The following is a 27,334-nucleotide window of genomic DNA, read 5'->3' as shown; positions in this document are numbered from 1 at the left end:
AAATACTACTTCCTATTTTCCGATTTATTTATTGATAAAAACAGAAATCCAAAATCCCCTCCATAAAAAGTATATGTCAAAAAAAAAAAAAAATTAAACAGGAATTTTGAACCTGGCTTTATCCAATGTTCAGATTTTTATTCTAGAAATGTATGCAAATTAGTGCATATTTAATTAGATAACGCCTCATTTACATATTTGAACATAACATTTCAGAAAACTTGTAATTCAATTTTTTTTTATTATGTAATCTTAATGTAATCAATCAGCTTGATAATAATGGTGAAATCTATATCTATTAGTTTTTGTATATACCCTATTCACCCAATTTTTTTTTTTTTTTTTTATGTGTGTGTGTATGTGTAGCTCAGTGCTCATTTATAGGCTATATTGTGTGTTATAACCTTATGACATGTTGACGTGACTTCAATGTTCCCTCGTTGGAAGAGACTTCATGTCAAATACTACGAACATATCTAATCCCAAGCAAAGTTGTGCGCTTGTAGGGAGAAGAAGGTCTTCCCAGACAAACCGAAGATGTCATGTTTGTTGTGTCAAACGGCATTTCCTCTTTCGTGTTTGTTCATGGCTCCCCCCATCGGACTCTGTGTAAAATGGTCGGTTATTTGAGCGAACCGCCCCGTTCTTCACTCATTTGAGGAGAGAGAAGCCGCTGACTTTCTTCTTCATGCTCGCTGGCTCTTGATGGACATTATAAAACTTGACAGGTAAACAACGCAAAGAGCTTTCGCGGTGTTTTCTCTCACGCGCACGAGCCACAACAGGGTTTTATCCGCGCGCTTGTAACGGAAATTTTTGGTACGTCATTAATATGGCGCCAAAAGAGTTATAAGTGTGAGCTTAATGTTGCGATCCCGCACCTCAGTCGGTTTTGTTTACGCGGAAACAAACAAACAAACAAAAACAGAATGTAAAACGCCTCATTGGACGGAAACGAGATTTAGACGCTATCGAGACGGTAAACTCGATGACTTGTCACGTCACTGGAGCAGTTAGTGCGCTTCACTTTGCAGGGATGTGAGGAAATGCTTTCCTCAGAAACAATTTTACGGATGACGAACTGATGAACGTTGCTGTAATAAGTGTGGAAACTGCGATTTTAGCAACTCGACGGACCGCGGCGCAGGACGCCATTTAATGTGGATTAAACCCGCCGACTGTAACTTTTATTCGGGCTGTGGAGGGGAAATCATCTGTCACACGGATGCTGAGAGACATACATGTGCCTGGCCTCAGATGATCATGATCCGCTGATTTCTGTGCATCGAGGACATCACGCCCTCTTGTGCAAACCGCAAATAAGGTAAAGCGAAAGAATGTGCCATCTTTTCTGGCATCACGCAGTTTCAGGATGGGCGTTTGTGTTACATGAGATTTAAGTTTGCCTGAATTCTGCAGCCTCATTCTGAGATCGAGACATACATCCTCACGAACTGAAGCGATGTGCTTTATTAATGATCTGTTTTCGACCTGTCTGTCATTATTGATAAACTCTTCCGTGCAATAATAGTGTTGAGTTTTTATAGGGAGGTAGAGCTTTTACTCAGCTGACTACAACTTGATTATTCCAAAGTTATTTGAAAGTGCAGTGCGCTCACACTATATTTGTTTAAAATGAAATTAGTGGTTGTTTTAGTATCGCTAAGTTATAAACGCTGGATGGCCTAGCATGCTTCTGCAAGAGATTCACTAACAAGCCCTGCGGGTCATCGGCCACGCCCCCTCCAGTCTGCTCGTGACGTGCGCGGAGGGGGCGTGGCTGCGTGTGAGCAGCGGGAAAACGCGTTTCATATTTTATACCTCATTATTTTATCTTAACAATATCGGTACTCAATAGTGTTTTAATAGTCTAGTTTTCCATTTCAAATGTCTACAGTTACAGTTAAAAAATAAAAAATAAAAAAAACAAATAAAAAAAAGTCACCATGAAATCAAAATTGGCGGTTCTTATTTGTATGGAATACTGTGGTATTTATTATAAATGATTTTTCTGTGCATCAATATATTTGTTTTAAATGTATGTGGATGGTGCTATGGGGTAGGCCTAATTTTCAATTGCTCCTAATACTTGGAGACAAGTTAGTATAATTACAGTTCCGGGTTCCATCGTCCTGAAGTCAATGGGTTTTTTGAATGGGTTTTGGTTAAATGTCTGAAATTGGGTTTGTATTGCACATAAGCTCAAGATGTTTTCACGTTTTATTCTACAACATCAAATTAGAGATGCACAGAAATGAATATTCTGGGCTCAATTTTGGATACTCTTGGCCGAAAACCGATTTATTTTTAATTATTACTTATGTATTATTTTAATTGAGTTTAATTTTGTATAATTGTATTAATATTACCTAGACTTTTTAATGAAATTTAATAATTTGAATGATACTGAATTAAAATAACAACATATATATATATATATATATATATATATATATATATATATATATATATATTTTTTTTTTTTATATATATATATATATATATATATATATATATATATATATATATATATTTAACACACATTTACAAATAGAGTAAGGTCTAACTGTAGTGTATGCTGTTACAGACGTAATAATTATGCCTAAATGTAAAATAACACTATAGTGTTTTTTACTGTAGAAATTAAATATAAATTGATCTTTGTACAAAACTGTGTTTTGTGATTTGATGAACCTTAATGACTTAGCAGCAGGAATGTATAGGCTGCTGTCACTTTAAGACCAAATGCACAAATCCAATATAATGATGCACATCAGATTTCTTTCTTAATGTTCATTTACCAACTGTGTTTACGGGAATACGAGACTGGTATTTTGACATCATTTTGTGTGTATGCGTCCCAGACAGCAACATAGTGTCGACCCAAATCTGGCACAGGTGGATTCCTCACGGCCCAGATGTGGGCCGGATCCGGGCTGACACTTGAGGTCCGTTAAAGCGCACAAACGCGTCTCTCTGTGCGTGTACCAAGTGGGGCCTGGTCCGTACGGATCAAGTGCGATCCATTTAAGCCGTTAGCGTAGAGCGTCACACCGCGCGCGGGGCAGCAACTGCACGTTTGCTGAGGGGTCTGCAAGATCAGTGTTGGCGCTGATATGAGTTTAAATTGTTATTGCTTTTGTTGTTTTTTTGACCCATGTAACCTTATAGTCATATAAATAAGCTACAAAATTTTACATAGGCCTACCAGTGACATTTTCGATATTACAGCAAAACTACTATAGCCAAAGACTTTAATAAAGTCAACTATAAAGTTCAAATGTTATTAAAGAAAAGCAAACACTCAGTAATAAAATAAGAACATATAAGCTTAATTACAAGCAATTATGGCCAAAAACTAATTAAATATAGAACAAAGATGAAACAGATTAATATTTCATGTCAAATTCTTACATTTGATCAATAAATTTAGTTATAATAATAAAACGGGGCTTTTACCAATGAATTAAATAATTTACACTGCAAAACTGCAACTGCAATAAATAGCCCAATGTTATGAGATTAATGTTTTAAATAAATGTTTGAATATACAAGAAAAAATGCAATGATGCTAAACATGAAACTAAATAGGGCTGGGCGATATATCGCATGACATCGCGATACGTCCGCGATATTAATGCGATATGGCTCAGCTTGTCAGTGAACTACGGCTCTTTGTAGTAAATGCCGCTCCATCTGAAAGCAGGTGATGGCGATTTACTACTAATCAAGGAACCGGCTTTACTGACGAGATGTGCCTAACAATGTCATGCGATATATCGCCCAGCCCTAAAACTAAACCGCCTGTAGGTGGCGGCAGGTGACCGTTGTAATTTATTAAATATTGATTAAAATAAATATAAAGTATAGCCTATATATCGGCTTTTTATCGGCCACCCTGCTCTCTAAGATATTGGAAAAACAATATCGGTCGACCACTAATTTAGACGGTCACCTGCCGCCACCTACAGGCGGTTTAGTTTTAGGGCAACTTCTTGAGTCTGCAATCCTATTACAGTATTTTTCACAAATAAAGTAATTGTTTAAAAATATATGAAAATGTGAATAAAAAGGAAGTAAACACTGTAACAGGGCACTCAATAAACTGGTAATATTGTGCGCACTGGTAATCATATTTTTTCAAATAAAGACAAGGTAACGCTAATATTACATACAGCACACAGAGAAAACGATATGAATATGACACAGTGGGCAACTGGATATAGCACACAGGCCCGGAGTGGGTAATCGGGAGAATCGGGAGAAATCCCAGTGGGCCGCTTCACTTTTGGGCCGGTCGAGGAATTTATTTATTTTTTTTCACATTTCAATGTCACGTTAGTTAGGCTACATTACACGTTTTGCATTCTGACACCGCAGCGCGCAGCCTCTGCATGGGTTGTACCATATGAGGGAGTTCTCCCCTCCCCTCCTATAGAGTTGGTTGGGTCCATAGCCCGTCTTTTCCAAAGCGTTTTCTCAGGTAAATATTGGGCTACCGCGGCACCGCCGGCGCCTACCGATAAGCTGGGCCGGCCCTACCGTAAACGGTACGCGTCAGGGAGGATGGATGGGAGGAAGAGGCCAGGAGGTATGGAAGCTTGTTTCCGCCACAGAAAGATAAAAGATAATTGCGACTTTTTATCTCACAATTGCGAGTTTACATCTCGCAATTCTGACTTTATTTCTCAGAATTGCGATATATAAAGTCAGAATTGCGTGAAATAAAGTCGCAATTGCGTGTTATAAAGTCAGAATTGCGACATATAAAGTCAGAATTGCCTGAAATAAAGTTGCAATTGCGTGTTATAAAGTCAGAATTGCCTGAAATAAAGTTGCAATTGTGTGTTATAAAGTCAGAATTGCCTGAAATAAAGTTGCAATTGCGTGTTATAAAGTCAGCATTGCGAGATATGGTCAGAATTGCGTGATATAAAGTCGCAATTGCTTCTTTTAAAGTCAGAATTTGCAAGATATAAGTCAGAACTGCGTGAAATAAAGTTGCAATTGCTTCTTTTAAAGTCAGAATTGCGAGATAGTCAGAATTGTGTGATATAAAGTCGCAATTGCTTCTTATAAAGTCTAAGTGAATTATTATTTAACCTTTACATTATTTGTTGAACCATTACAAACTTCACAATAGTAATCTGAACTGTTGCTTAATTTATCCAATTTGGAAAAAGTGCTAATTTGGAATTCCACCATAGAAAAAGTGGGCCGGTCTTGGGCCTGAAACTCCCGGGCTGAAAAGTGGCCTCACTCCGGCCCTGATAGCACAGCATATTTTAAAATGAAGGATTTAAAGTTTTTCGATCACGTCTCCTGAAGCTGATCTTCTGTTCGCATTCACTCGCACACTTCACACGATATCACAGCTGGATTCGATTAAATCTGCAAGCTTTGTGAAATTAAATGTTTATTAGATATTCAGAGATTTGTTTAAATGATGTAAATGCTTTTTTGCTGAATGTTGACGGTAAATGATAAAGTATTTTAGCCTGATTGTTTGCCTTTTCTGTTACAAATAATAGGCTATAAAAGCAGCGCTTTACTTTTTCGCATACCATAAACTTTCTTTGTTTACCAGTTCTGTCTAACAAAGTATTAGCAGAGCCCGTCTACGGAGAGCCTGCCCACTCCCTATTAAGCCCTATTGTACCGAATTTTGGTTGTAGTTCCACCAGAGTTCCACTGGGGGCGATCGCCATGAGTGCAAAATGAATGGGAGTCTATGGGGCTAAACGGCTAAATTTGTCTCTTTCACCCGATTGCCGTTGAGAAATCTCAGATCTGATTGTAGATTTTGCAAGTTCAACATGGGTTTTAAGTCGAAAGTTGAATGAACGAGTACTTATGTCGTTTTGATTTCTTACAGGTTGAGTTGTTGTTGCCCATAACACGCTAGCATTCTGCTAATGATGTCAGCATTCTGACGTCATTGACATTTTGAAAGACTTTTTAAAGCAAATAAGTGACTCTAAAAAATTTAACACCCAGCAATGTGTAATTTCTTTGCATCTCCTTTCGAATACAACATTCAAATTACTAGACAAAAAATTATATCCTGAGAAAAGTGGATTTTGAGGGGTATACCGCCATTGACCTCCATTCATTCTGCACTCGTCCTGTGAGCGCCCTCATGTGGAATCAGAGTGGAACTGCAACCAGTTCAGAAGCCGGAAGTGTAGTGAGAGTGAAACTTCTCGCCATATTAGACATTCTCTGGTATTAGATATGACTGACAGAGATCGGAAGCTAGTGAAGACGGAGAATGTGAGTGAGCGCTGTGTGATCAGGCGCTGCCGCTCTCAGCACCGCACGTCAAAATAAAAGTCCGGAGCGCCGTCAAAATAAAAGTCCCACTTCCAACACAACGGCCAATCAGAAAAAATTGCTGATGCTGATATTTAAAAAATGCCAAATATCCGATATATCGGCCATGGTCTTAATAAGTGAATCATTGAGTCATTCATTCAAACAATTCGTTCAAACGGCCGAATCCTAATCATTCAGTAATTGTTGTTTTCCTTTGGAACTATTTTCGTCTGTCAATAATGCATCTAAAATTGAAGTTACTTAATATTAAATAGGCTATTTGTTTATGAAAATAAACATTTATGATAATTAAATAGGCTACATGTTCGTGATAATATTCAGCAAACAGCTCCCGTGGTCGTGTTCTGTTAAATAACTATATCATATGTTCTGTGAGACTCTTGTGTGCTGTTGTGCTCATCAGTCGCTCTTTACACTGAATGTGGCTAATAAAATCAGAATCATTCTCGCGTTTCGATGCTTCCCTAATTATTTTTAAGCTACTTTTCCAGCCTTCAAAAAAAAACAAAAAAAAAAACGTGTCCAGCAAACAAGCGTTATTGTCAAGCGTAAATGCGAAGTTGAACCAAAGTTAACCGTTGTTAAATGTTGATCAATTTAAAGACTTACAGTGATAAAATAAATACATATTAATAATAATAGGTTAAGCTTATCATTTTACCCTTTTCTGCTCTGTTTCCCACAACGCTTCCCACATCTATCCATTTTTGGTCATGGGACAGACTTAAAGTAGTCGGAGGGTGAGCGGTTGTTATTGATATAATAAATATATAATAAATAATCAGATAAAATGCTAAACAAAAGTTCCTTTCATCATTTTTAACAAATAATTTTTGATTATTTATAAAGTTTTATTAAAGGAGATTTTCAAAGGATTATTGTGCCACAATGGCGCCCCCTATGCACTGCATACCCCATTTTTGCGCCACTGGGGGCAGCAAATATTCTCAGCCTTTTTTTTTTTTTTTTAGCGTTTGTGTTGTAAAGGGGTTTGACAACAGTTACGTCAGTTTATTTGCCATCATACTGTGTTTGCTCAAGTTAACAATATCTTCAACTGCTTGTAGAACAGCTATATCTGTTCAGTGTGTTTGGCAGCTGTCTTGTGATTGGTGGAGAAGGAGGCGAGGCGGTCACATGGGTAGCATTGTGCGTTCCTCATTGGGTGTGGGAGTTATTGATGAATGAAGCTCTGCCTGTGTGAGCTCTGCCTCTGATGTTCCCCCGCTTCGTGGATTTGTGTCACGCGTGCCGTTAGAAGGGCAGTGTGTGACTGCGTGTGCTCGTGTGGCGGATTACATGTTTGTGAGAGATGGATGTGGTGCTGATGTTGAGAGATGACATTACCATGCTTTGATCTATAAACCAGAGAAAGGTGCTCCTCAACCGAGAGGCAGAGACACTTTGCAAATTTATTAAAAAGAAAAAACTTAAATAATTACATTGCTGTTACAATTTGAATAGAGCATTTTAATTTTTTGTCTGATCATCTTTGAGATGAAAACCGTTATTTTTTTCCCCCCAAATTTAATGTTTTCTGTTTTTTTATTTTTCTGAATTCCAATTTTATACAATTTTAATAATCAAAAAGCATGTCTAATTAATTGAATTTGTAAATCTTTAAAGTGTACCTATTATTATGCCCTTTTACAAAGTCTTCTTGGTGTTGTTTCAGGCTCTACTAGATCAGGTTTTCCTGCTGTAAATGTTGATTATTCTCCTCATATTCTCCATTGTTGCGGCTCCTCTCTTCCCAGTCTGTCAGTAACGCTCTGTTTACTTCCTGTCTCTATGAAGCCCCTCCTTCTGAAAAGCACACTGTGCTCTGATTGGTCGGCTGGAGCAGTGTGTTGTGATTGGTCGAGCGTTGTGTTTGGGAAATGTCCCGCCCCTTTCCATAACCGCCAGTTTAACACACTACTAACTAACTCAACCAGGCCCCGCCCCTTTATTCTGCACATGAATAGGCTATTGTGACTAGAGCTGGACGATTATGACAAAAATCATAATAATCGATTATTCCCTTAAAATTTTAATTGCGATTATTAATATTAATTTACATTGAATGATGTTTTGAAAAGCTTTATTCCATTGATTGAAGCAACTACATGCCATCATTTTATATAAAAATAAAAAACAAGCTGAAAACACTCTTCCTGAAAAAGTTATATTGCTTTTCTGTAACATTAAGCCTCAAATGTCAACTATACATTGGTTTGGTTTCTTCCTTGCACGGTATAATATTAGGGGCGTTCGCACTGGTTAGCTCTAGGATCTCTGTTATAGGAACTATAAGCGTATGCCGTGTGGTTGATGTGTTGCTAGCATCATAATCATGTTTCGCTTGGTCCCTCAAAGTTGTGTTGGATTTTCTCCTCAGCGTAAAGGTTGAGAGGCTCATCTATCACTGTTTTACATGTTCATGGAGGAAAAAGTACACAGCTTTTTAAAAATGGCGGGTGCTGGTGTTTCGCGTGTGTTGGACCAATCAGCATCATAAACTTGCGTCACTGGTAGTCATGATTAGCCTCTCACAACGTAACACAATATTAAACCGCAAAGAGACTCTTTAAATATTAATCCTGCATGTTCTGAGTGTCTCTGTGTAAATGAATGGTTTGATTTCACACACACACACACACACACACACACACACACACACACACACACACACACACTGAAGCACGCGTGATGGTCGCAGTGTTTCAGCCTCTGCCGTCTCACTATATGAGGACATGAACGCATGAACTTCATCTCTAGAGTCACTTTATTAGCATTTTACCGTTTCATCTGAGGAAAACTAGCATCATAAAACACGTAGCCTAAACTCAAAGGTCTTCACGGCAACCCTTCAAAATAAAGGTTTGGTTTAACTTAAAGAATTTGTGACAGAAATATATTACTGTTGTACAGTATAATAATACTAACACTAATAATAATAATAATAATAATAAAGGATTTAATATTTATTTTTTAGATAAAAGTTTATTTAATTTCATATGATTAAAAGATAAATAATTTAATGTTTTATGCCCTCATTTAATTGGCAGAAAAATTTAAATACACAACAGAATTTCTGAAATAAAAAAAAACTTTTCTAAGAAATTCAATTTTATTTTTGAATTAATAAATCAGTGTCTTTATGATTTCATTAATTACACATGATTTGATTTATTAAAATTGAATTAAACCATTAAAATGGAATCTAGAAAACAGTAAACACAGAATTTGGTAAAAATAAAACAGAATTTGAGAAAAATAATAAAACGTATTTCATAGGGCCCTGAACATAACATTTTTGTTAAACTTTTAATAAATTGTTGTTAAATTAATTAGACATATTTTTTTATTACTACCATTTTATGTAACCATTAAAATGGAGTTAAAAATTCCAAATAAAATGGAATCCAGAAAAATTTAAACCAAATTTTGGGAAAAAATCCAACAGATTTCATACGGCTCTATAGAGTTCATGTCCTCATATATATCGAGACGCAGACGAACATCACGCATGCTTCAGTGTGTAGTAGAGCAGTAGGACAATTATTATATAGTCACTTTGATTCAAGACACTTACATTTGTTTTTATCATCCATCCATTTTTTTTTATTCTAAAATTAAAAAAAAATATATTTTTATAAAATAATAAATCAAAACTGTTCACACTCTCTCTTTGTGTTTGGTGAGCCTCACTCATAATCAGTCTCAGTCTATAACACGAGAGTTACAGGTGTAAAACAGGGCCGTGGTAACATCAGTGGTCTGATGGTTACACAGACGGTTCTGTTAGCCTGATTGTGTGTGTGTGTGTGTGTACTCTGGTCTGACAGTGTCTCTTTCTATATTCCTATAAATAGGCTGTGCAGGAGAGAACAGCTGAAGATATCTCTCTCTCTCTCCCTGGGGGACTGCAGTCTATTCTCTCTCACCCAGAATACTCCTGTTCACGCTCACTTTCTCTCTGGACACATCCAGCTCTCTCTACACACACACACACACGCTGAGCTTGTGCCGCAGAGCTGTACCCATCCCATCCTAGCCCAGCCCCGCATGCTTTCATTCTGTCACGTGTTCTCTGTTTGTTTGGATTTCTAGTTTCCTGTTTCCTGAGTCTAGTTTTGTAGTTCTTTTGGTTCCCCTCATTAGTCCCTCATTGTTTTCACCTGTGTCTTGTTAACCCTTTAGAACCTGAAGCTAAAATAGGTGTTTTTCACATATTTTGTTTTTTTTACTGTAAATTTCTAAAACAGTAAAGTAAATTGTGCAGAACGTTGTTTGGCCAAATTTTTTTTTTATTTTATGATTAAAAGAAATTAAATTACTGTTTATTTCTTTATTTGATTACCAGAAAAAAACACAACACTGAATTTGTGTGAAGAAAAAAAAAACCATTTCACAGAATGTTTTTTTTTATCTTGATAATTTAATAATTGTATAAGTTTCATGATTTTTTTTATTTTGTAATAATAATTATTATTATTATTATTATTTTTAAAGCTATATTGATGCATAACATTACAACATTTTAGCTAAATTGTGCAGACCTACAATCAAGCACAGCAAACCTGGAATTTAGTTTAAACCAAATGTTAAATTGCAATTTAAAATACATTTTATATTTTTATAGGGATGCACCGATATGAAAATTTTGGCCGATAGCGATAATTCTTTATATTTGAAAGGCGATAACCGATATTGGCCGATAAATCTAAATCCAAATATTTATATCATTTTTGAGAGCCTGGTTACAAAAACAAAAGTCTCACTATTAAAAGCCATGTCCCAAACACACAATTATAAGGTTTATGAATGAATTTTTTTTCTAGCCGATATGACAGACTTGCGCTGCACATGTTGCACTACTTTACTCTATTTTCCTTTTTTGAAGTGATTCCAATAATATTTCAAGCAATTCAAAGCCATCATGTTTAACAGTGCGCATCTGAAGCGTCTCAGCTGAACGAAATAATACATTATTATGCAGCTTTAATATATTGGCTGAATTTTCTTATCAGGCCGATAACAGTAACATAAAAAATTATCATATGTCTCATGGGTATTTTTTTTTTTTTTCAATTGATATGTATACATCATCTGAAAGCTGAATACATAAGCTATAAGCTTTCCATTGATGCATGGTTGGTTTGTTAGGACAATATTTGGGCGAGATTCAAATATTGTAAATCTGGAATCTGAGGGTGCAAAAAAATATAAACATTAAGAAAATCTCCTTTAAAGTTGTTCATTTATGTTGGCGATTGTGCTGCATCCACTCACAATTTTTTTTTTTTTATATATATTTACAGTAGGAAATTTACAAAATATCTTCATGGAACATGATCTTTACTTAATATCCTAATGATTTTTGGCATAAAAGAAAAATCGATAATTTTGACCCATACAGTGTATTGTTGGCTATTGCCTCAAATATACCCCTATGCGACTCGTGACTGGGTTTGTGGTCCAGAGTCACATATCATAGTGATCATATAGTAGCGGATATAGCGTACATCCCTAATATTTTCATTTAAAATGTTAATAAATTGCAATTCGATTTTCCCCTAAATCATGTCGTGAAGGCATCTGGGCCAGCGAGTGGGATTCAGTCTCTCGTAAAGTGATGATCGACTGAGAGGGAAAGCCCTGTTTCATGGCCACATTAATCTGCCAACAGCCAGTGAAGTGTTTCCTCTCCTGCCTACACACACACACACACACACACACACACTGCATGTGTTTCTGTCATCTTCACAGGGTCTAATATTGTTCATCCCTTCTTCTTCTTCTTCCCTGACAGATGGAGAGTGAGATGAAGAGGAGAAAGTACTCCACCAGCAGCAACGACTCGGACACCACTGACAGTGAGTGATACACACAGATGGAGGAAAACACATGGCTTCTCCTCAGCCAGAGCTTTATTTACGCGTGGAGAAAGTTTGTGTCTGTTCATCAGTTGTTCAGCAAGTGAATGTTTTACTGGGCTTCGGCTGCACTCGAGTGTGTAGTTTTTAGGGGTGTAACGATATATCGCAATACAAAAATGCAACAATATGTATCGCGGATAGTTCACCCAAAATAGAAATTACTGTGTGAGAAAAAAGTACTAAAAGAGTTTTAGTGTCAGTACTACATTAAACTACTATGTATAGTAGGGCTGGGTAAAAAATATCGATTTCTCGATTTTAATCGATTCTCATTTTTATGAAACAATATCGATTCTTAAATCCCAAGAATCGATTAGTCATCCTGTTTTCAGTTGATGAATGAATGGAACATTGTAGCGCATCCCATCCAATAAATCGCTATAATCTTTGTGCTTTGTTACTATTGATATGAAACAAAGTCTCAGATTTCAAATTATGTCCATTTCCTTAAGAAATTCAAAAATATTAATACCGTTTTGTCGCTGTGGCGTGAGATCGCTCTGGCTCAGCTCTAGAGAAGCACATGATCTTCTCTTCCGCATTAATAACACCAGTTACAGCGCGAAATAAACATGAATGAGCTTCTGAAAGTGTGTTAAAAGATAGAGTACAACTAATCGAAGTCCGTATCATGTGACATGGAGTCGCTCAATCAGTGTTTCAACGGTGGAAAGACGTCAGTAAACAATGTCATGTAACGTCACATTTACCTCAGAAAAACCAGATCCAGTGACCATAAACTCGTTAGTCAGCTAGAAAAGTAAACTAGCCCACTCTAGAAAGGAGCATTTAGTTAAATATACGCACCATATTACATATTCATTATACTTTTTAATGTTCTTCAATATTTAATGCATGTTTTAATAAATCTGGAAAGTTTATGACAGCCACCATTTAAATGTTTATATTTCATATAACTTTATTATTATAAAATAAATAAAAGTTAATTTTAAGTGTTTGTATACAAATCAGTTCATTTTTACCTTCAATATTATAGTAGGCTAATGAAGCCTATAGGCTACAACTGACTCCCATAGTTTACAGCATTAGTGAAGAGATTTGTTTTCCTTGAGAAAATTTGCAATGTATTGAACCTGATATCCAAAATAATCAATATTGAATCGAATTGCAAGCTTGTGAAATTTGTGTCAATACCCAGTCCTAATGTATAATGTTGAATATAATAATGTATAATAATGCAATGGGGGAATATTAGTGTATCCTGATTAGGGCTGTCACTTTTGAGAAAAATCAAATTCGAACGGATATCGAATATCAAGCAATATATTCGAATATCTACGAGTAAAATGTAAAATGAAGTTAACGAACAACCTTGATCCATCAGGAAACGCCACATGGTCGCTGAATTTCACTGCGCTTAATGAACAGTTTTTCTTTTGCGTGAAAAAGCCGTTCGCTGGAGATGTGTTAAAAGATAGGGAGTGCATTCATGATTAGGCTACCGGTATAATAATCCTCCTGGCGCGGGGTCTGAGTGAGTAATTTACTCTCTTACCTTTGTTCTTTGATTAACATTAATGACACTTTAAGACCAGCCGCTGCGAACAGAGACGCGATCTGACACGCGCGTCGCATTTTCTCACATCTCTACGTTCATTTAAGACTTTATTTAAATAATTTAAGACTGCTCTTATGAGGACACTCGGCATAATTTGTGTGTTGTGGCTTGTTCAAGCCCGAAAGAGAACTCGATACTGACGCGAGTCTTTTCTGTGGGTCGTGTGTGTGTGTGTGTGTGTGTAATAGGCAGGAATTACAGCGCGGTCTCTCTAGTCTTGTCGTTATCTTCCATTTTCAAAACAAGCTGGCTATTATTCGCTTGATTTGGTCATGGGCCTACGCTACAATACGTTTAGAGCGGCTGCTACTGGATGAGATGGCAAACAATAAAATAAAAAGCAAACGGTCTAATCATAGACTGTAAAAAATGCGCAAAACATGGCACTTTAAAAACTGAATAGTTTATTTATAGTTCGATTTCGGATATTTCACGTCATGTTCGAATGCATATTCGAATATCGAATAAAAAGTGACAGCCCTAATCCTGATAATGCCAAATGTCTGATGTTACCAGTAAAAGTGTCTTACATTATTTTAAATATATCTAGTCAGTGACAGAGAATATTCATCTACAATAATTCAGTATTTTCAGCTTCAGAATCATGAATATTGTTATTCTGGTGTCTCTATTGTCCTGTGCTTTGGGTTTCAGCACCAAGTCCAAGTCTATTCATTTACACTCACAATATAAAACCAAATTTAGCATTTTAATCAACAGGACATTTTTTGTTCACCTTTTATCATATGTCTTGGAGGATCGCAATAATGTTGTATCGTGAGTTCAGTGTCGTGACCTGAGGGTATCGCTACACCTCTAGTAATTCATGCATTTACAGTGTACATTAATTCACATTGATCTTGCATTGTCTGCATGACTTTAAGGCTTTGCAAGCAAATGTTGCACAGGAATAGTATGATATGCATAATAATATTTGTACTTTTGATAGTTTTTTAAAACCCAGCCAACCTGAATATTATATTTCAGTAGTTATAATAATGATTAATATAAGATTAGAACATTATAAAATAGTAATTAGGGCTGTAAATAATGTTTATTCTTGACAATCGATAGTTACTCGAATGGTATTTATATGGAAAAAAATAGTGAGATGATTTACTTGTGATGTAAATCAATGAGATCTTTATAACAGTGTAGCAGATACTGACATAAAATGCATATAAATATCAATATCTGCAAATAATGTATTAGTAAGAGGATTTTTGAATAGTTTACTGATCAAAGCTCTGTAGTTTTAAAACATAATGCAATGTAATACAATGATGATGGAGAGATGAACAAATAAACCTTCCTCAAAAGCATTATGATCATATTTGATACTCATGATTTCTCTAAAAAATTATGTCTGGATAATCAAGTAAACCGTCAGTCTGAAATATTACTAACAATATGAAAGTTATTCTTATGTTTCCTTGATATAAATCAGAGCAGATTTGACAGCAGAAACACACGAGCTGAAGGAGGACGATTGTACAATTACACTAAAAGACTTTTACTTGATAAAAGAGTCTAAACTCTCAATCAGAGACAGAAGGACTGGAGGAGACTGTGTGCGACAGGATTATCAGCAGAGTTTTGATCATGTTGATCATTTAAAGGCCTTAGAAATTTGTATTAAATAATACAAGTCATTTAGTCAGTACAATTCTGTGCTAACTAACACTAAAGCAATGAAAACACCTTTCACTGAATTACTGGTCAAACAATACTTTTTCTTTTTAAATGGAAAGATTAAATCTGTTTTTTTTGTTGTTGTTTTTTACTTTGACCTCAGTGGAAATGTTATCATCAGATGTTTATCAAGTATGCCGAAAGTTTATCGGAATTTATTTTTCGCCTCAAATGTCTGTCATTTGCTCACCCTCATATCATTGCAAAGCCAAAAAGAAAGTCATACAGGTTTGGAACAACATGAGGGCGAGTAAATGATGATTGAGTTCTCTGTGCGTTCAGGTGTGACACTTCAATCTCTTGCAGGTCATGTGACCACCTGGTCACGGTCTTCGAAGAACACAGGGACCAATAGCACATGGGTACGCCATGAGCAGAAGAAACCATCCGAGGTGAGAAACACTGAAGTTGCATTCGTCTTATCTTCCCTATTGTGTTGTATTATGCGATTGAAACGCTTCTGGAACAAGATCAAATGTGGGCGGAGCCTGATTGTGTCCGTGGGGAATTGATTGGATGGTTGTGGTTTGCTATTGGCTGATCTCATGTGAGTGACAGGTTATAGCCCCGCCCACATCATCAGAGAAGAGAAGAGATGCTGCCAGAGGAACTTATTCTGATTCAACATTATTAACACAATAATAAATCATTTGGAATAAAGAGTTGTCCATTTTTATTACATTTCAACTTTAATCCAAATTAAGACAAATGCAAAGATTTGTATATTAAAAAAATAATCAGATTAATCTACTGGGTGGACGGCAAGATTTTCAGTGAAATAAAGTCATTTTATATAAATAATAATACAATTTATTTTGTTTAGCACCTTTAAAATGTCATTTCTCAAAGCACTTTACAACACAAGCAAGCACAACAATATAACTTAAAACACGAAGTAGAGAGCAAAAAAAGATATAGCACTGAATTAATAAACAATTAAATAAGTCAATTAAAAGCAATCCTGAATTAAAAAAGTGTAAAGACTCGATTTAAAAATGACTAATGAGTATATGCATACAGTTTCGTGACGTTAATATTGATAATATCCTAATGCCTAATTGTCCACTTTCAGCAGTTTAGAGCTGGACTATACAATGATAATATAAACAATCAAGCAGTTGAGAATAGCTATATGGTATTGTTTGATTTATGTCAGAGTATTGTACATTTGATGTATTTGTGGGGGTTTTTAATGTGTGATTTAATGTTTAATATTCATCTGTCCTAAACATCAAGTTCTTCAGATCTGTTGTGTTCATTTGTGAAAGGTCTGGAAGATTGTTAGTGAAGTTTATCTTTTAAGTGCTTTTGTAATTGCTTAGAAAATGGCAAAGTGTTTAATACTTGCTTCAGTGCCGGTGAAAATGTCAGAAGAAAACATCCGTGATGAATGTTGCCAATGTCGTCGTGTTCTTTCAGGTGTTTCGGACCGATTTCATCACAGCCATGAAGTTGCCTGATTCCGCCCAGCTGAGCCCGGAGGAGTTCTGCTTCCTGTCGGACCCCTGGAGGCAGGAGTGGGAGAAGGGTGTGCAGGTGCCCGCCAGCCTGGAGGCCATTCCCCAGCCCGTGGTCAGGTGAGGTCCCGCCAGACCAGGGAGGAACACTGCTTGGAGTTAAAAAATGCTTTTCTTACTTAGTATTTTTGTCTTGTTTCCAGTCCAAATATCTAAAAAAAAAAAAAAAAAAATCAAGATGCATTTGCCAGAAAAGTAAAATTCCATAAGATATTATGTCCTGTTTTCTGGGGAAATAAATCAAAATTAAAAGGATATTTCACCGCTGGAAAGATGAATATGTGTTTAAATTGTGTCATTTATGTAGAAATGTGAAATTATTTTAGAAGTTGGTGCCTTCTAGACTGAGAAAAGCCTGAAAATATATTTTTGGCTCATGTGGATGAAAGACAACATCTCCCAGAATGCACTTGCTTCACTGCCCTACGAGGCCACTCCCAAGCCACGCCTACCGGTTACAGAGGGCAGTATCGGGAGAAATGAGACAACTAGGCTACTAGTCGACTCGAAACTGAAATGACGGTGTTTTATCGTGAGATCCCCCTATAGGCGGGTTGAAGACATGCGGGACGAGCTCCTCCTGCTGGCTGTAGTCTCTCGCCTCTGGACTAAAAAGCCTCAGATGAGCTAAATGACGATTTTTGCGTCACCTGAGGTTTTTTCCAGACACACAATACAGAAATCTCTCGTCTCAAGGGGACATGAGGGAGGGAAGCACGGTCACTCGAGAATACCACCGGGTTTCTACTGATACAAAGCCTTATGCTAATCGTGGAAGTATCCCTTTTAGTGAGTTGATGCTTGAAAAAAGCAAAATTATCTGCCAATGTGCTAAGAAAATTAATCTTAATTCAAACAGAAACAAGATAATTTTGCCAGATAATTTTGCTTTTTTTTTAAGCAACAACTCACTTAATTTTGATTTATTTCCCCTAGAAAACAAGACATAATATCTTATGGCCTTTTACTACTTTAGTAAATGCATCTTGATTTAAGAATTTTTATATATTTGGACTGGAAACGCCAAAAATACTAAGTAAGAAAAGTATTTTTTGCAGTGTGGGTGATATTTCGAATATTAGCAATGATATCGCAATAATTTTGACGACGATATAAAATTAAAAAATATTGTGAATATCGAATATTTCAAATTCCTTCTCTTGCAGTGTGCTTATATGCGAGAAATAGTATAAAGTGGGAAGAAACATCAGCGATCACGTTTCACGTAGCCAAAGATATGATACCTGTGGGTGCCGTCTTCAAGCGGCTGCTAAAGGCAATCGATCCTCCATACAATTTGCCTTTCCGTAAATACTTTTCCCAGGATGCGCTCCCGAAACCGCATTTTAAAGCTGGCGAAACAGCTGTCACAGAAGCTTTCTCAGATAACGCACTCCGTGACCACTTCCGATCTATGGACGAGCCAAACCTGCGAAAAACTAGTTTGTCCAGTTGCACAGTGTAAATTGTGAATTGCATGCATGTGAAAAGTTGACAGAATGCACTTTCTGTACTTGTGTTTTGCACTACTTCAGTTACATTTACATGTGTTAATAATGTACATAAAAATCAGTAAGTGATCGCTTGGTCTAGATTTTGAATTTAAAGTCGACATGAAATCAAAATTGACCCTATTTACTTTGTTAGCGCATATTACTAGTCTTGTGGTGAACAAATAATCTGTGCAAGTTAATACACTGAAAAAAAAATAGTTTGCCGTGGTAATCTTTAATCAAAATCTGAAAAGTTACTTCCGGTCTGGAATGGCGTTCCTTCTCTGATGACGTCAGTGTGACGACTTGGGTTGAAAACGCGTAACCACTCACACCGTCAGTCTGCTATGAGCAGAGATGGAGAGGAGGAGCGCTGAAGTGAAACCCTGCCCTCTGTTCGATATTCCCTTTCATTGGGATATACACTCACCTAAAGGATTATTAGGAACACCATACTAATACTGTGTTTGACCCCCTTTCGCCTTCAGAACTGCCTTAATTCTACGTGGCATTGATTCAACAAGGTGCTGAAAGCATTCTTTAGAAATGTTGGCCCATATTGATAGGATAGCATCTTGCAGTTGATGGAGATTTGTGGGATGCACATCCAGGGCACGAAGCTCCCGTTCCACCACATCCTGCTGGAAGTAGCCATCAGAGGATGGGTACATGGTGGTCATAAAGGGATGGACATGGTCAGAAACAATGCTCAGGTAGGCCGTGGCATTTAAACGATGCCCAATTGGCACTAAGGGGCCTAAAGTGTGCCAAGAAAACATCCCCCACACCATTACACCACCACCACCAGCCTGCACAGTGGTAACAAGGCATGATGGATCCATGTTCTCATTCTGTTTACGCCAAATTCTAACTCTACCATCTGAATGTCTCAACAGAAATCAAGACTCATCAGACCAGGCAACATTTTTCCAGTCTTCAACTGTCCAATTTTGGTGAGCTCGTGCAAATTGTAGCCTCTTTTTCCTATTTGTAGTGGAGATGAGTGGTACCCGGTGGGGTCTTCTGCTGTTGTAGCCCATCCGCCTCAAGGTTGTGCGTGTTGTGGCTTCACAAATTTGCTGCATACCTCGGTTGTAACGAGTGGTTATTTCAGTCAAAGTTGCTCTTCTATCAGCTTGAATCAGTCGGCCCATTCTCCTCTGACCTCTAGCATCAACAAGGCATTTTCGCCCACAGGACTGCCGCATACTGGATGTTTTTCCCTTTTCACACCATTCTTTGTAAACCCTAGAAATGGTTGTGCATGAAAATCCCAGTAACTGAGCAGATTGTGAAATACTCAGACCGGCCCGTCTGGCACCAACAACCATGCCACGCTCAAAATTGCTTAAATCACCTTTCTTTCCCATTCTGACATTCAGTTTGGAGTTCAGGAGATTGTCTTGACCAGGACCACACCCCTAAATGCATTGAAGCAACTGCCATGTGATTGGTTGATTAGATAATTGCATTAATGAGAAATTGAACAGGTGTTCCTAATAATCCTTTAGGTGAGTGTACGTCACAACACTGGAGAAAAGTTGTTTGCAACTTCCGGTTCACAGGGACTTTTAATTGCTTAAATTTGCACTAAACATTTTGTATTTACTTTGTACCAAAAGCTGTTCTATCTTGTTTTTCAATGGGGGTAAAAGAAAATCATGTTTTTTATTATTTAAAAGCAAATGCAAACATTTTGTGATATATATCGAATATCGTACAATTTCGACAATATCGAGATATCACATTTTTTTATACATCGCCCCGCTCTAGTCAGAGTATATATGCATATTCAGGGTTTGAAATGAACACCCTCCAACCTGCCAATTGCGGGTAAAAAATCAACTGTGGCGTGTAACGCTGTTTAATCACTTTGCTGGAAGTTCGTACAAGACAAATCTGCGCAGATTTTGCGCAATATTCAACTTGTGAGTCATGATATATTAAATACAGCATATTGCACAGAATCTGCTCATATCTGGCTCACTTGAACACACACGTCTCTATACAACAAATAACGGCGCGCTTGTTCATTTGCATTGATGCAATAGTGAAGATTAAAAAGCATTTGGTGAACAGAAAACACATTGTTATTTTCCAATATCCTACATTTTTTTGATGTTCTTTGTCCTGTATTGATCAGTCCACCTAAAACACATTTCTGGTGATGAGGATGAGAGAGGAAGAGGTGATGCTGGATGGACAGGGTTTTGTTTGAATAAGAAATTAATGTATGAAATCATCCCACAAGAGGGCGCAAGCGAGCGCAGTAAGCCAATATAAACCAAATCAAGCATCACATCTTTTATTGAAATGAAATGACATTCGCTTTTTAAAGTGCATTAACTTTTGAAACAATTTTTCTAAAATAAAATATAATTTCCTTAATGTGCTTTAGTTTAAACTAGGCTACAATAGTGCATAAAACTGTGTTCGAGCAACAGTGACCTGAGAAAACACTCTTCAACACACAGCGTAATGGACTACATGAAACACTCACTTCTAGTCACTACATCTGCATATTGTTCATCAAAAACACCAGAAGCTCATCTCTATCAGCAGCGAGTGCTGAGCGCTTTCTGTTGACTGTGTTTCAGCTGATGAAACACACACACACACACACACACACACACACACACACTCGGCTCTGACCGATGTGCAGGTTTGGTCAAGTCAAGGTCAAGGTAGCATTTATTGTCTCCCTTAGGAGAAATTTGTTTTAGATTAGGGAAACTGCTGCCACATCAAGACATAACACATATAACATACAACATATAAAATAAAAATAAAAGTAAAACACATTTCCAAATAAAGAAAACAAATACAAAAAAAGTGTCGTTGCACGACTTTGTTTTCGTCACCAGGGAACCCATTTTTCAAATGACCGACTGATCGGCACCGCGCTGTACTGGATAAGCTAACAGAAACACGCCACGTTAAGGCCCTTTCACACCGGACGCGCAACGGAAAAGCGAATAGTTTGCGTCAAAACCATTTACATCAGCCGCGACGCGAATTTGCGACGTCTGTGACGTTCAGAGCTTCAACATTCCAAAACTTTCGCGCCGACAGCTGAGAAAACATGGACACTTCTTCATCATCATCATCATCATCCAATGAAGACGAGCTTTTCTTCTTTGCATTTTCTTTAAAAGACAGAAAAGATGTCTTCTTCTAATGTCCACTTTTAGTTTCCTTTTCCTCTCTCCTTTTCCTCACACAGGTCAGGTGTCCCTGACGTTTTTCCACAGTTTTTTTTTTTCAACTAAACACAGTGCGTTTTCTAATGTCAATACACATTACATGTAACACACGAAGTAACAAGTTATCTACTTTTAGGGCTAAATCATTCGACTAGAAACTGTAGATATCACACACAGAATGTATAGTATACTGAAAGCAGCCCTAAATAGTCTCACTGCATTGTTACATTTTCAAAGTAAACACAGACCGTGTTTAGAAAGATTAAAAATTCTTAAATTAATTTCTTTCTTTTTCTTTCTTTCTAACTAATCTTTCTTACCTTTTTCTTTCTTTCTCTTTCGTCCTTTCTCTTTCCTCCTAACTAATCTATCTATCTATCTATCTATCTATCTATCTATCTATCTTTTTAACTAATCTTTCTTTCTTTCTTTCTCTCTCTTACTAATATTTCTTTCTTTCATTCTAACTCCAAACTAAATTCAAATGTTGGCATTATTACTCATTAGACTCCATCAGCTGCCGCTCTATGTACTATTTCTAATCAATTGAGACTCATTTTCCTTTCTAATATTTCTAAACTGAAAACCTTCAAACTTCTACAAACTTTTAAAACTACTAAACTAAAACTTAAACTAATTAAAACTAAAAACCTTCAAACTTCAAGCTTTTAATACTTCTTCAAACTTTGGTACTAACAAACCTTCTTTCTTTCTTTCTTTCTTTCTTTCTTTCTTTCTTTCTTTCTTTCTTTCTTTCTTTCTTTCTTTCTTTCTTTCTTTCTTTCTTTCTTTCTTTCTTTCTTTCTTTCTTTCTTTCTTTCTTTCTTTCTTTCTTTCTTTCTTTCTTTCTTTCTTTCTTTCTTTCTTTCTTTCTTTCTTTCTTTCTTTCTTTCTTTCTTTCTTTCTTTCTTTCTTTCTTTCTTTCTTTCTTTCTTTCTTTCTTTCTTTCTTTCTTTCTTTCTTTCTTTCTTTCTTTCTTTCTTTCTTTCTGTCTCTTTGACGATAATAGTGTTAGCTTTCTATCCCAGATGTAGTTTATCCTGCTAGCCTACACAGCACAGGACTATACGACGGCTAAAACTATCACACAACACACTCACAGTCGTGATAACCGAGTTGGTTGGCAATGCTACGCCACACATTGTCTTTCAAATCGTTGTCCTTGTAGTGTGTGATTGGCTGAAGCCTTTTCTGTCGCGGCAAAAGTAAAAAAAAAATCAACATCGAAGCGAATAAAATAAAAGTCGTGTTTCCGCCGCAGCACATTCGCGTTCGGTGTGGAAGCGCTCATTACACGAACAGCTGATCACAAAATAAACCCATCGCGCGAATTATTCGTGCGTCAAAATCGTGTCCAATGTGAAAGGGCCTTTAGTTACGTCGTCATCATGTCTCGCCTGCCTCTTGACACACGGACTTGAATGCATTTGCTTTTTTAATTTTTTTTTATTCGATGAATATTCGAAATAAGGATTTTTATTTGACAGCCCTAATATATGTATAGTATTAGGGCACACATGTCTCTGCTTGACGAGATCTGTTGAGGCGAGACACGGCAGGCAAAAACATCGTTTTTTTTTTTTTTTTTACTGGTCAATTTTGTGATTTTTGGATATTTGTCTTCAATAACATGTCTTCTTTCAGACTTGTGGTGAAAAAAGTCGGAAATACACATTTAGGTCTTTATTTTCCTACACTTTGTCTGTTTCCGTCTGTAGATTTCTCCTAAATTCAGCAAAAGTTGGCGTTGTAAATCAACATGATGCTCCCTGTCATCACACACCGCTGGAAAGCTCTCTCTCTCCTGTACGATGCTGTCGGATCCAAATATGGTCATTTCCTTTTTATCAGCAACCAATCGTGAAAGGGCTGAATGCGCAATCTCATTGGATAATAATAAATCTTTAAAGCCCGTTTTCTCAAAATGACTTTTCTCTCATTCTCCAAGTCCGAAATCTCCTCTTCAGTACCACCGATATACACCAAACCTTCCAGTCTTGTACCTAGTTATATTATGAAGACATTTACCGAGGGATTTGTAAATATATTATTCCTAGCCTGATTTATATAACATTTTATTCCAAAAAACATGGCGAAAATCATGTTTTAAGGCTATTGACAGTATTTTCTGATTTACAGGATAACAAAAGTAGATATCCATAAATCCCTCTGTAATTTTCCCCATCTAATATGTGAACACAATGAAAAAATAATTTTTAACCTGGCTTTATCCAATACTCAGATTTCGTTTTTTAAATATATGCAAATTAGCGCATATTTAATTAGATAGTGCCTAATTTGCATATTTAAACATTAAATTACAGAAAACTTGTAATACATTTTTTTCTCATCTTAATGTAGGTAATCAACTGGGAAAGTTTCATGGTGATATCTGCTAGTTAAAAATGTTACCCTATTCACCTGTAGTGTCTCGCCTTAAGTGAGCAACTCGACGAGTTTGATGCACACATCACAATGATTTCCTGTCGTGCTGTAAATCCTGTCCTTTGAGCTTAACCTGAACCTGAAACTTTGAAGACTTGATGCATGCAGGATGAGTTGTGTGGTCATTGAAGTGTGTGTTTTCCCCCCAGGGAGCTTCCGGAGGTCAGTCGAATCCCATTCTTTTCACCGATCCAAACCCGGGGCCAGTCAGAGTTTGGCTTCGGAGAGTCACATGGTCTCGCTGAGCCGCTGAGCCGCTACGATCTGGATGATCTGGATGTGGCCTGGCTTGAACTGGTTAATACTGAATTCAGAGAACTAGGTAAGATTTATTGGCCATCTAAAGCATTTTTCATTAATGATGCAAGTTTGTTATTTTAAACCAAGACTGGGAATTCTTTGTGGAATTAGTCGAGTCACATGTACTTCTATTAGGGGTGAAACGATTCGCTCGTTTAATCAGTGCATCGATTACAAATCCTGACAATCTTGAAACATGCATTTTTGAATCGTGAATCATTTGTTCTGGGGCCGTATTCACAAAGAATTTTAAGGCTAAAAGTAGCTCCTAACTGGCAAATTTAGTTTATTCAACTCCTAAAAATAATGGGCGTGTCACTCGTAACTTTAGGACTCCTAATTTTTTTCACTAAGAGTAATTCACGAAGCATTTTAGCCCTAAAAGTAGCACCTAAGCCTGGGACAGCTTAAAAGAAGTCGAGAGGACTCCTAACTCACTAAGACCTTCACAAACCGCTTTTTGTGGCATTTCACGCTGCGATGTTTTGAAGTGCGTGTGCGGCGCTACAGGAGCTTCCAATCGCGAGGAACAATTGTGCATTGTAGGCATAACTAGGGATGCAATAATGCCACCAACAACAACCAAAACTAGACTACTCATTGCATGTGAACTAATTGTAACGTTTCATTGTGAATCAAATTAAAATGTTCTTCTCTTTGCAAACGTAGGCAGAGGCATATAGTGACAGATTAATTCAATAATGTTGCAAAGATATTGCATCAATCCATATGTTTCATTAGGCTACTAGGCTATTTGTTTTGCCTTACTCTTTATTCAGTTAGGCTATTTATTCAGTTATTCATCATCTTCCGTCCTTCGCACTGCTTGTGTAGCGCACGCATTCTCAGACCTGTCACCTGTCACTCATCATCGTAGGGGAGGAGTTTGAATCATTCCCGCGTTACAATCATCAGCCAATCAAGGTGGTCACTTCAGTCAAGCTCGTGCATGAGTAATGACGTCATCCATAGCAACGAAGACTCACTCTTAGTTTAGGAGTTGTCATTTTTCTTTACTAAGAGTAGGTCTGAAAGGCGTTGTGAATAACTTTTAAGAGAAAACTCCTAGCTAAAATCTTTTAGTGCGATTTAGGAGTACTCCTAGTGGTAAGATAAAATGCTTTGTGAATACGGCCCCTGATCAATACATTTACATTTTACATTTAGTCATTTAGCAGACGCTTTTATCCAAAGCGACTTACAAATTAGGACTAAATTAAGCGAGTCATCATGAAGAGGCAAAAACAACGCAAGAAGTGCTCAAAATACGAAGTTCGGGCATTATTCAGAGTAGCAGAGTAGCATCAATAATTGATTCAAAATGATAAATGAATCACAATTTGATTCAATGCTTTAAAATATATAAGCATTAAATTATTACATGTGCGTATGAAAGTATAATTTCTACATTTCTACAGCTCAGACTGATTTTAAGTTGCTCTGAAATGGTTAATTCCATATGACATTACCTGAGCAGTCGAAGTAAAACCCTGGCATGGATGTCTGAAATGTATTCGACAGTTCTGTTGAATGATTAATGAAATGCAGTGTTATGAACCGGGCTTTTCTTACTGTTCAGCGAAGAACAGTGAGTTTAGGATTAGTTGAGAAGGTTCATGATATTCTAGGTTAGTCCATCCATGTTTAATGTGTCTGAATCACTGTAGCCTTTACACTAACGGTTCATCACTATCCTACACAACAGTTAACATCAACTAACAATACTTTTAAGCCTTTTAAATCTTGGCTTATGCAAGTTTCTACATATGACAATTTTAATAGGCTATTAAAATAAAGTAATGCAGCATTATTAAGAACTAGCATGATCTAACAAAAGGGATCCCACTCCCACTCTCACACACACTCTCACACACACTCTCTGACCCCCTGAAGGTACAGTATATTTCACATTAGGGATGCAGCAATATGAACATTTTGGCCCATACCGATAATCGATAATTCTTTATATTTGAAAGCCGATAACCGATATATTGGCAGATAAATCTAAATCAAAATTATTTACATCCAGTCATATTTCAAGCAGTTCAAAGTGTGTGTGTGTGTGTGTGTGTGTGTGTGTGTGTGTGTGTGTGTGTGTCCTGTGTTCACCTCTCCTCTTCTTCACCTGTGTGTGTGTGTGTGTGTGTGTGTGTGTGTCCTGTGTTCTCCTCTCCTCTCCTCTTCTTCACCTGTGTGTGTGTGTGTGTGTGTGTCCTGTGTTCACCTCTCCTCTCCTCTTCTTCACCTGTGTGTGTGTGTGTGTGTGTGTGTGTGTGTGTGTGTGTGTGTGTGTGTGTGTGTGTGTGTGTGTGTGTGTGTGTGTGTGTGTGTGTGTGTGTCCTGTGTTCACCTCTCCTCTTCTTCACCTGTGTGTGTGTGTGTGTGTGTGTGTGTGTGTGTCCTGTGTTCACCTCTCCTCTCCTCTTCTTCACCTGTGTGTGTGTGTGTGTGTGTGTGTGTCCTGTGTTCTCCTCTCCTCTCCTCTTCTTCACCTGTGTGTGTGTGTGTGTGTGTGTGTGTGTGTGTGTGTGTGTGTGTGTCCTGTGTTCACCTCTCCTCTTCTTCACCTGTGTGTGTGTGTGTGTGTCCTGTGTTCACCTCTCCTCTTCTTCACCTGTGTGTGTGTGTGTGTGTGTGTGTGTGTGTGTCCTGTGTTCTCCTCTCCTCTTCTTCACCTGTGTGTGTGTGTGTGTGTGTGTCCTGTGTTCACCTCTCCTCTCCTCTTCTTCACCTGTGTGTGTGTGTGTGTGTGTCCTGTGTTCACCTCTCCTCTCCTCTTCTTCACCTGTGTGTGTGTGTGTGTGTGTCCTGTGTTCACCTCTCCTCTCCTCTTCTTCACCTGTGT

The 27,334-nt window shown here is 37.2% G+C and overlaps 1 protein-coding gene across 3 annotated transcripts in view; it reads left to right on the top strand.

Moving 5' to 3' along the window:
- The first annotated feature begins 355 nt into the window (after nt 1-355).
- jade2 (jade family PHD finger 2) overlaps nt 356-27,334 on the top strand; it is a 56,315-nt gene continuing 29,336 nt past the window's right edge. For 2 of the 3 annotated variants that reach the window (XM_079847139.1, XM_079847137.1), the window contains exons 1-5: nt 356-1,324; nt 12,134-12,197; nt 15,838-15,923; nt 16,951-17,108; nt 24,339-24,511. In XM_079847139.1, coding sequence (XP_079703265.1) covers nt 12,134-12,197; nt 15,838-15,923; nt 16,951-17,108; nt 24,339-24,511 — 481 coding nt within the window. In that variant the 5' untranslated portion in view covers nt 356-1,324. The remainder of the gene's footprint in view (nt 1,325-12,133; nt 12,198-15,837; nt 15,924-16,950; nt 17,109-24,338; nt 24,512-27,334) is intronic. The other variant, XM_079847138.1, reaches the window with a different exon arrangement.

This window comes from Squalius cephalus (assembly GCF_949319135.1).
Source record: "Squalius cephalus genome assembly, chromosome: 17".
Lineage (NCBI taxonomy): Eukaryota > Metazoa > Chordata > Actinopteri > Cypriniformes > Leuciscidae > Squalius > Squalius cephalus.
Note: the sequence above shows the minus strand (reverse complement) of the source record. Positions and strands in the feature narration are given on the sequence as shown.